We start from the raw sequence: 10,696 nt of genomic DNA on the forward strand, positions 1-10,696 counted from the left end.
TTGATCAAAACAAGTCATATGACCTGATCTCAAGAGGCATGGAATTGCAATCCCTTTCTGAGGCTAGAAGGAGGAGAATCATAAACATTGGTGAGCATCATCAATGTCTATCACACTAACATTCCTTACTGTACCACTCTGAGGGGTAAAAATGAATAAAGCATATATGGCACTATCTGATAGACATAGCAGATCACTTCTCTTTTTCTTATTAACGGAAGCAGGATTTATTTGGGTATAGAGCAGGTACATAGTTTAGGGGAAACAGGAATCCTCTTTTGCTCCTGGATGAAATCAGAGATTTTTAAAGCTAGAAAGTGTCAGAAATGATGAAATTCAATCTTGTCATCTTAAAATTGAGAAAGGTATAGCCCAGATGGTTGAAATGACTTGTTCAAGGATGTACAGATAGTTGGTATCACAGGTCTTTATATATAGTTTTGGATCACACTATACATTTTGTTCTACAACTTGCTTTTTGTGCTCAGTTTTGGGTCAAGAGCATCACTCCACAATGACCTTTTAAGTCATCACTTGAATGTCTCTTCTACTTTTTTTTTTAAATAAATTTATTTATTTATTTATTTATTTATTTTTGTCCGCATTGGGTCTTCGTTGTGGTGTGTGGGTTTCTCACTGCAGTGGCTTCTCTTGTTGCAGAGATCAGGCTGTAGGCGCATAGGCTTCAGTAATTATGGCACACAGGCTTAGGATCGAACCCGTGTCCCTTGCATTTACAGGCAGATTCTCAACCACTGCGCCACCAAGGAAGTCCCTATTCTACTTTTAAAGACACTCAATCTAAGTTACTAAACATAAGTGGATATGTTTAAGTGTATGTATAAAATTTGCATTGCATAATAAGCTTCTCTATTATGAATTAAAAAATAAAGTGAATGACATTGGAAGCATGCCTGTGTGATGCTGTGTCTAGGTACAGAGGTGCTTGCTTTAGGGCTATACCTGGAACTCTTGGGGGTAGATGTGCAGGTGGGGTTTTGAGGCTGCTGAGCGCTGGGAGAGAAGGTCAGAGTAGCTTGGACAAAGCAGTCCCTGAACAGTCCAGGCCACAGACCCCAGGCCAGGCCACCTTTTCTTTTCTGAAGTGAGCACCCTTTTCTTGCAGGCCCTTGCCTAAAATGTCCTAACTTTTACACACAGGCCTGGGCAGCCTAAATACTGAAAGTGAATGAATTTAAAGCCGACAGCTTCTCTCCCTCCTGGGTTATAAAACAGGTTCCTTCCTTTTGAGGATGATTTGATTTTCCACCATGGAAGTCACCCATTGCATACGTCTTCAAACATTCCCTTTTTTCCAGTGCAGAAGTGGGACTGACAGCTGCATCCTGACTCCCTCCTCCCTCTTCAAAGGCCCTGAAGCATTCCAAAGGGTTCTGAGCCATCTGAGGAGAAAAGACCCACTTACAGAGCGAAGGTTTTTCATTCCTCTTTTTAAAAATTAGGAGTTGCCTTTGAATCGGGTGAATAATAATATATTATGTAATAGTTGAAGCTACTAGAGTTTAACATTAGAATGTATCATGTTCCCCTGGGTACTGTGCTCTTAGTATAGCGGTGACTATCCCTGTCTGTCATGCAGGAAATCAGAGTTCCTTCCCCCATGGGGAGATTATAGAGAACATTTGCTTCTCTTTCCTCCATTTCCATCCTCATGTCTCCAAAAAGTCTCCTTCTGTTGGCTTTTTGGGAGTCCACGCCAAATAGAAACACCAAAAAATTCAAATGGGATATTCTGGATTAAGGAAAGTGAGACATGGCAAAGACTCACTTTGCAAGGCCATAGCACTGAGGGGAACAAATGTGGCTTTACTGACCAGTGAACTCATCTCCTCCCCTGGCCTTCAGGGCATAGGATGGACTGCAGCCTCCAGGAATTTACTCCCCACCTGTGTCCTGGGCTCCGGCTGGGAACCCATCCAGGCCTCAGAGAAAAACACACACTGTGCCTTTCCAACCGGCCCCTTGGGACGATGCTCCTTGGAGACACTGGCCCAGGGAGGAGGTTCAACCACAGGAGGGACATTTTCACCACAGTTCATCCAGCCACATGCTCCTTCCTCCTGTGCTGTGTTCTCTCCAGGGCTGGGTGGAGAAGTCATGCCTGGGTCCCCAAGCCACAACACCAGGTTCCGGCTCCTCCCAGGAATGCGACTTGGTAAAGGAGGAAAAACCAAACGAACCCAGCCTTCAACTAACTGGTTTTGTTTATTTCAGTGTCACAAATCCTAGAATAGAAAAAGTCTTAACATATACACACTACTATATGTAAAATAGATAACTAATAAGGACCTAGGTAACTCTTCTCAGTACTCTGTAAATGACCTATATGGGAAAAGAATCTTAAAAAAGACTGGATATATGTATAAGTGATTCACTTTGCTGTACAGCGGAAACTAATATAACATTTTAAATCAACTGTACTCCAATAAAAATTTTTTTAAATTAGAATAGCCTGGAAGAAAATGACACAGTGCATTGGCCGGGAATCGAACCCGGGCCTCCCGCGTGGCAGGCGAGAATTCTACCACTGAACCACCAATGCCCCTACCGTTAACAGAGGCTAGAGCGCCACCTCTTAAAGTCATCTCTGGCCTTAGTTTCATTCCAGAACAAAAATCGGGCCACCCCTCTTAGCCACAATTTCGAAAACACTGCCTTTAGGTTTCAAAACAACAACAACAACAACATAATAATTAAGACTTAAGAAAAAAACCTACTATTTAAACCCCTGCCTCGAGGCCATGGCTCTATTCGCATGGTGACATGCTTTCGGCTTTTCTCGAGCCGCTGGACTCTGAACAGCCCTCTTCAACCACCCAGAGGAAAAACTGTTTTCTTGAGAAGTTTTTGCTTTACCTGAATTCTGCCCCAACCGCTCGCCCTTAGAACAAGCCGGGAGAAGCTGGAACTTTCTCTGGAGCTCTGAGTCAGACGCAGCTGGAGCCGCCCCTCCTTGCACGGCCCGATCCGCCCGACCCTTCCCCCGGAGTCAGCCCGGCGCCTCCTGGGCTGAGTCAGCCGGAGCGGGGGGCCGGGCGTCTCTGGGCTCGCCGCGAAAGCGCTGGAAGGTTCGCGTCGGCGGGGGCGGGGGGACGGCGGGTCTCCGGCAACCGGATAAAAAGCTCGTGGAAGCGGAGCCAAGCAGATCCGAGCTGGGCAGGCAGGAGAGTCGCACCGCTGAGCGCACCTCCACGGCTGAGCCGCTCGAAGTTCCGCAGACTCCTGCATTTGAATCGGTCTCACACTCGTCCCCAGAAGCGCGAGAAGCCACAGCCATGTCCGCTGCAAGGGAAGTGGCCATAGGCATCGACCTGGGCACCACATACTCATTTGTGGGCATGTTCCAGCAAGACCGGGTGGAGATCCTCGCCAACGGCCAGGGCAACCGCACCACCCCCAGCTACGTGGCCTTCACCGACACCGAGCGTCGGGTGGGCGATGCGGCCAAGAACCAGGCGGATCTGAACCCACACAACACCATGTTCCACGCCAAGTGACTGACCGGGCGCAAGTTCGCACACCCCACTGTGCAGTCGGACATGAAGCACTGGCCCTTCCAGGTGGTGAGCGAGGGCGGCAAGCCCAAGGTGCGCGTGTCCTACCGCGGGGAAGACAAGGCGTTCTACACCCCGAGGAGATCTCGTCCATGGTGCTGAGCAAGATGGAGACAGCGGAGGCGTACCTGGGCCAGCCCCTGAGGCACGCTGTAATCACGGTGCCCGCCTACTTCAACGACTCCCAGCGTCAGGCCACCAAGGACGCGGGTGCCATCGCGGGGCTCAACATGCTGAGGATCATCAACGAGCCCACGGCGGCTGCCGTAGCCTATGGCCTGGACCGGCGGGGCGCCGGAGAGCGCAACGCGCTCATTTTCGACTTGGGTGGGGGCACCTTCCACTTGTCGGCCCTCACTATCGACGCTGGTGTCTTTGAGGTGAAGGTCACGGCTGGAGACACTCATCTGGGTGGAGAGGACTTCGACAACCGGCTGGCGAACCACTTCGTGGAGGAGTTCCGGCGGAAGCACGGGAAGGACTTGAGCAGGAACAAGCGGGCCCTGCGCAGGCTCTGCACAGCCTATGAGCGCGCCAAGCGCACCCTGTCCTCCAGCACCCAGGCCACTCTGGAGATCGATTCCCTGTTTGAGGGCGTAGACTTCTACACTTCCATCACTCGAGCCCGCTTTGAAGAACTGTGCTCGGACCTCTTCTGCAGCACCCTGGAGCCGGTGGAGAAGGCCCTAAGGGGTGCCAAGCTGGACAAGGCCCAGATCCATGACATTGTCCTAGTGGGTGGCTCTACCCGCATCCCCAAGGTACAAAAATTCCTGCAGGACCTCTTCAATGGCAGGGAGCTGAACAAGAGCATCAACCCGGATGAGGCTGTGGCTTATGGGGTTGCTGTGCAGGCAGCAGTGTTGATGGGGGACAAGTGTGAGAAGGTGCAGGATCTCCTGCTGCTGGATGTGGCTCCCCTGTCCCTGGGGCTGGAGACAGCTGGTGGGGTGATGACTACCTGATCCAGAGGAATGCCACCATCCCGACCAAGCGGACCCAGACTTTCACTACCTATTCAGACAACCAGCCTGGGGTCCTGATCCAGGTGTATGAGGGTGAGAGGCCCATGACTAGGGACAACAACCGGCTGGGATGCTTTGAGCTCAGTGGCATCCCTCCTGCCCCACGTGGAGTCCCCCAGATCGGGGTGACTTTTGACATGGATGCCGGTGGCATCCTGAGTGTGACAGCCACTGACAGGAGCACAGGCAAAGCTAACAAGATCACCATCACCGATGACAAGGGCCGGCTGAGCAAGGAGGAAGTGGAGAAGATGGTGTGCGAGGCTGAACAGGACAAGGATGTTCAGGATGAAGATGAGGCCCAGAGGGACAGGGTGGCTGCCAAAAACTCTCTGGAGGCCTGTGTCTTCCATGTGAAGAGCTCTTTGCAAGAGGAGAGACTTAGAGACAAGATTCCTGAAGAGGACAGGCGCAAAGTACAAGACAAGTGTCAGGAAGTCCTTGCTTGGCTGGAGCACAGCCAGTTGGCAGAGAAAGAGGAATCTGAGCATCAGAAGAGGGAGCTGGAGCATGTCTGTCGCCCCATCTTCTCCAGGCTCTACGGGGGGCCTGGTGTCCCTGGCGGTAGCAGTTGTGGAGCTCAAGCCCGACAGGGAGCCCCCAGTACTGGCCCTGTCATTGAGGAAGTCGATTAAATAGCCCCTCCTGGCAAGGCAGCTGTGACTGGAAGGGCTGGGCTTGTGGACTTTCTAGACTGTCTACTATGATCCTGCCTATCTTGAGGGGTGGGAGTGGAGGAGAATCTTGCCCCCAAACAGGGAGTTTTTTTGGTCCGTATGTTTTATAACTGAGGTATTTGCCAGTTGACTTTTAAAAAATCTTCTCCTACTTCAAACAAGCAGAAGTAATCATTATGAACATTTGTGTGGCACTTTATCACTGCTTTTATCTACATTTAATGTATTTTGTTACTTGCATGTATGGATTTTGTTATGTGAAATAAGAGAGCTAAATAAACTTTTAAAGCTTCTTCTTAGTTTTCATTCTATCCAATTAAGTAGATGAAGGGGCAGGGCTATCAGAAGCAGAAAATGTTGGGGTGGGTGCTGAAGGAGGGATGGGAAGAAAATTCATGAGGCTGTGTGCATGATTTCTATAAGGGAAAACAAGATAAGAGGAAGAGTTTGAGGCAAGCACATTGAGATAGTATTGAAATGAGGTCAGACAGGAGAGAATTGTGACACTGTGTTAAAAGAGGGAGGGAGGTGGAGCTGGAAAAGCAGAGAATGAAGAGAAACTTAAGCCCTAGCAAGACCCTAAAATAAAAATTCTGTATTAGGAGCCCAGTTTAGTTTGTCAGTCTGTGTGTCCTAACACACTGCCAAAGAGTTTATATGCTAATTATCTGCCTCTAATAATGTGACCTTATTCATTGTTCATTAGAGAGCAGACCCCAAGTCTTGGACTCTGGGGAATATGTTAGACTAAGAGGGTAAGTCTAGTGGTGTAATTAAAGTTATTATTATCTTATCTGTGTGAGAGAAATAGCATGGCCCCATCTGCTTTCTGCTGATGAGCCCTAGGATGATGATGATGATGACAATGGCAATTGTGTAGCAAAATGGCTATATTGGAACCAGAAGGCTTAGGTTTTCAGTGCTGTTACTTTATCTACTCTGCAAGTTAAACTCTCTGAGCTTCAGTTTTCCCTTGTATATAATGGGGATGATGATGAAATAGTACCTCAGAATTGTTATAAGGGTACAATTAACTAAATATGAGAGGAGTGAAGAAGAATGTTAGGCATATAGTATATGAGCAACAAATATTAGCTATCACTAATTATTATTAATTGATTGTCAACTATGTACCAGGTACTTGATTATACAATGTAATCATCACAGCAACATCACAGTGTATTATCTCTTTTGAAGGTGAGGATCTGGAGGTTAAAAGACATTAAACGATTACTCAAGGTCCATAGCTATTAAGTAGGGGAAGGGGGGTGGTGGGGAGTGTTGGAATTAAGAACACTGTCCTGCCTGATTCTAGAGCCCGTACATTGTCACCTCACAAACAGGCCATAACTCCACGTATTACCAGATCTTCACCCAGATGTTGTGAAATTGTACGTATTATTCCTTTAGAACACAGTTGGATGCTGAGCCCTGAGAGAAAAAGTATATTTTATTGTATATTTACATTATCCATTAAGTGAATATGTGTTTTTTATAGCAAGTGACTGAACCTGGGAAATATCCTAAGGCTCAACTCTATTGCCAGTTAAATGACATATAAGAGAAGGATAAATTTGTGTAAGTTACTTCCCAATCAGCCCAATCCACACTGTACCTCTCCTGTGTGCAAAGAGAGATTTATTTTTATCTCAGAAAAGAAGGCGGCCTTGGTTAGAGCAATGCTACGTTATATTTAGCTAAGGGTGATTTCTTGCAGGTGGAGAGGAGGTTGCATTAACAACCCATTTGTCTCCTGGTTGTCATTTCACATTTTTAACTGCTTTTTCGTGCGCCTGGCCTAAGTCCTATGCCAGCTGGCTTCACATTGAAGCAACCTGCAAAAAAGAGATGATGTCACATACACATTCTGTATTATACTTTCCCTCTCCTGAATTTCCTTCCAGCTTCCAACATTGACCACCTCAAACTGTTTGTAACTTCTCAAGCAGAATGATGGCACCTACAGGGTTTAGACAGTTTCCTAGCATTTCAACAATCTCTCTCTCTCTCGTTAAAAACACACACAGTATATAAGAAGGAGAATTTCATTGTGCTTAGTTGTCAAAACACCTCAGATCTTCTCATTTGGATGGTATCTATTTTTCTACAGAGGCATTTAAACAAACTAACCATTTCATCTACTTTACTTTTAAATGACTGCTGATGTTTTAGATCCTTTGGTGATTGTTTCCTGTTCATAGGCATCTAAATGTCATTGTATTGTGTGTGTATATATATATAGTCTTAGTTCGATTACTGTAATCACAGCTATGCGTGATTACAATAAAAATATTAGAAAAAATTAAATATTTGTTCCCCAAAATATTAGAACAAATTAAATCAAAATATATGCCCATTATTAAAAAATCAACTCTTGCTACAATCCTTCTAATGAAAAACCAGCAGTCTTGGGAATTCCCTGGTAGTCCAGTTGTTAGGATTCTGCGCTTTCACTGCCATGGCCGGGGTTCAATCCTTGGTAAGGGAACCAAGATCCCACAAGCCTCATGGGGTGGGCAAACAACAACAAGAACAAAAAAACCCCAGCAGTTTCTTGCCCCACTCCTAATTCTACTCCTAACAGGCAACCACTTTCAAGTTTTTTTTTTTTTTTTTAAGGCCTTTTTATTTTGCAATAATTTTAGACCAACAGAGAGTTGTAAAGATACTACAGAAAGTCACTGTATATACTTCATCCAGCTTACCCTAATGTTAAGGGGATTTCATATTTTTCCACTAATGTTCTTTTACTGTTTCAGAAGCCAATCTGGGTTAACTCGTTGCATTTAGTTATCATGTCTTCCCTACAATCTGCAACAGTTTCTTAATCTTCCGATGTTTTTCAAGACCTTCACATTTTGAAGAGTACTGGTTAGGTATATTTGGTAGACTGTCCCTCAGTCTACCAAATTTGGGTTTGTCAGTTTTCTCATGATTACAGTGGGGTTTGGGGGAAGTATACCACAGGGTGAAGTGCCTGTCAGGAGGTATGTGACATCAATGTGACTTATAAATGTGGGAATCTTATAAAATGTAGATTCAGTAGGTCTGAGGTACAGCCTGAGATCTGTATTTCTAATAAGCTGCTAGGTCATCTCAATCCTCACAACAATTCTTTCTCCATTTTACTACAAGCAAACTAAGGCTCAGAAAAGTCAAATACATTTCCCAAGGTCGCAGCCTAGTAAATAACAAAGAATGTAGTTTGTCTGGCGAGCTTTCATTAACCAACCTAAGGATCCTTCCATCCTCATGCTTATGGACCTCACACATTCAGCCTCTTCGGACTGACAGTTCTTCCCTCTTCCGGAAAGCACAACAAGATTTTTCTATAAATCAGCTCCTCCCAAATTAGAGAGTGGCTTGTTTGCGGTCTTCAAGAAAAAGTTCTTGAAACAACTCCATGAGTTTACCTTTGCTCTCTAGTACTTTCCCCCGTTTGGTGTGTTGATTTCCTTCCCGGGTCTTTGAGGACCCAGCAAACATACTGAATTAGAATTGGTGGTGGCAGCTGGCCCGGCAAGATGGTGGGGAATCCGAGTCTCACCAAAGTTTGACACTGCAGTCTGAGCATGAAAAGACAGGTCAGTTATAGCAAGTTTAGGGATCTGGGTTGAGGGTTTTTCCTTGTTCAGGGGAGTCTTTTGTATCTACATGCAGTAAATAGGCATTGAGAAACCGGAGTCTAAAGGAAAGAAAAAAATTTTTTGTAGTTAGGGATAGATCTAAATAGATTCAGTTTCATAGTAAAAGGGAAGCACAATCTTCATATGTAGATAGGCAGCATTGAAAGGTGTTTATTAATCAATACTCCTTTCTCCACGAATTCAATCCTACTCGTATGTTGGAAAAAAGTGAGTAAAATGCACATATTGTCAGAAGTGGGATTCGAACCCACGCCTCCAGGGGAGACTGCGACCTGAACGCAGCGCCTTAGACCGCTCGGCCATCCTGACAGCTGGAAAACCCTTACTCTTATTCCCTTCTAAGATTGTCAAACAGCGCGGTAGCATGATGTTAAACTATATCAATGTTGTTTGCTGTTTATTTAAATAAACTTAGAACTCTCCCTGGACTTCTTCGCAAAACAGGAAAAATAAAACTGCCTCCGACTCCTATCTCTTACTTCTTCATCATCCTAAACTGTAAAGATCCATTTCCCCAGTTTCCCTTCGAGCGCTCCTCTCGCTCCTTCTCTCGGGGGACCGAGCCACACCACGGTGGACCCCCTTGCTGGCCGGTCTCCCTCGAACCCTCCGCCCCAAATCGCCGGTACCGAAACCAGCACCCGGTGGATCCAGTGCTGGGGAGCGCCAAGCGGCGGAGCTGGGAGCGCGGACGACAGAAGGCGGCGGGGGAGAAAATTTCCCGGGCCGAGCGAGGCGTTCGTTGGCTTTCCCTCCGGGCTCCGCGTGTTCCAGCCCTCCGGCTCCGGGCGCCGGGTGGTCTCTGCGTTCCCGGCGCCGCGTCGTTAGTTGGTAGGGCCGACTAAGAGGAGTAAGGACGGGGTCTATTCTCACCGAGAAAAGGCTTTGTGTGCTTTGGGATCTCGGATATAAAGCAATACCAAACGCCATCTGTGACGTCATGGCCAGTAGTATACTTATATACGTAACTCAAAAAGACTCAGAGCGGTGGCGTTGGTGGTATAGTGGTGAGCATAGCTGCCTTCCAAGCAGTTGACCCGGGTTCGATTCCCGGCCAACGCAATTGGTACTTTTTTCACACTCAGCAAGTTCCTGAAGAGAGCGAGAAATAAGGCGTGCAATATATTTTTAAAGCCTGAGCGAAACTGGGAACTGAAAATAAGAACGGCAGCCAAACCTCCCTTTCTCCCCTGATCTCCTTATATACCCTGGGGGCCTCATTCTCTGACCAGCCACATTTTGGAGGGATTAGGTTCTAAAGGCTTTCTTTCCTCTCTTACCTTCCCTCCTGCCTTCCTTTTTAAACTGCCAACTCGTGAGAAATCTTTGGTATCTTCTGGATTCTGCGATGTCTTGTCTGAAACTCAGCCTCGGAAGGGGGCCATGGATTTATATAGGCGAGACTCATACGGTAGCTACAAGCTATTGGGCACTTGAAACTGGCGGGTGCGTCTGAGGAACTACATTTTATTTTTGTTCCCCAATCTCCCAATTCATCACACCACCCCGCCGCCCCCCCCCGCCGCTTTCCCCCCTTGGTGTCCATACGTTTGTGCTCTACATCTGTGTCTCAATTTCTGTCCTGCAAACCGGTTCATCTGTACCGCTTTTCTAGGTTCCACATATATGCGTTAATATACGATATTTGTTTTTCTCTTTCTGACTTACTTCACTCTGTATGAGTCTCTAGATCCATCCACGTCTCTACAAATGACCCAATTTCGTTCCTTTTTATGGCTGAGTAATATTCCATTGTATATATGTACCAAATC

The 10,696-nt window shown here is 46.5% G+C and overlaps 1 protein-coding gene, 1 long non-coding RNA gene and 3 other non-coding genes across 5 annotated transcripts in view; 2 read left to right on the forward strand and 3 right to left on the reverse strand.

The window, feature by feature from the left end:
- Positions 1-2,978, reverse strand: part of LOC118895635 — a 44,214-nt gene extending 41,236 nt beyond the window's left edge. The window contains exon 1 of the long non-coding RNA XR_005019984.1: positions 2,878-2,978. This is a non-coding gene — a long non-coding RNA (uncharacterized LOC118895635). The remainder of the gene's footprint in view (positions 1-2,877) is intronic.
- On the reverse strand, positions 2,493-2,563 carry TRNAG-GCC. The gene has a single exon. It is a non-coding gene; the product is annotated as a tRNA-Gly (tRNA).
- Positions 2,979-3,108: 130 nt separating the features above from the next.
- Positions 3,109-5,576, forward strand: HSPA6 (heat shock protein family A (Hsp70) member 6). Its single transcript, XM_036853026.1, is given in 3 exon segments — positions 3,109-3,647; positions 3,650-4,532; positions 4,535-5,576. Coding segments are annotated over 3 exon segments (1,935 nt in total). The 5' UTR covers positions 3,109-3,296; the 3' UTR covers positions 5,236-5,576.
- Positions 5,577-9,150: 3,574 nt separating this feature from the next.
- On the reverse strand, positions 9,151-9,233 carry TRNAL-CAG. Its single transcript has one exon. It is a non-coding gene; the product is annotated as a tRNA-Leu (tRNA).
- Positions 9,234-9,914: 681 nt separating this feature from the next.
- On the forward strand, positions 9,915-9,986 carry TRNAG-UCC. Its single transcript has one exon. It is a non-coding gene; the product is annotated as a tRNA-Gly (tRNA).
- Positions 9,987-10,696: the final 710 nt, after the last annotated feature.

The sequence above is a fragment of the Balaenoptera musculus genome, chromosome 1 (assembly GCF_009873245.2).
Source record: "Balaenoptera musculus isolate JJ_BM4_2016_0621 chromosome 1, mBalMus1.pri.v3, whole genome shotgun sequence".
NCBI lineage: Eukaryota > Metazoa > Chordata > Mammalia > Artiodactyla > Balaenopteridae > Balaenoptera > Balaenoptera musculus.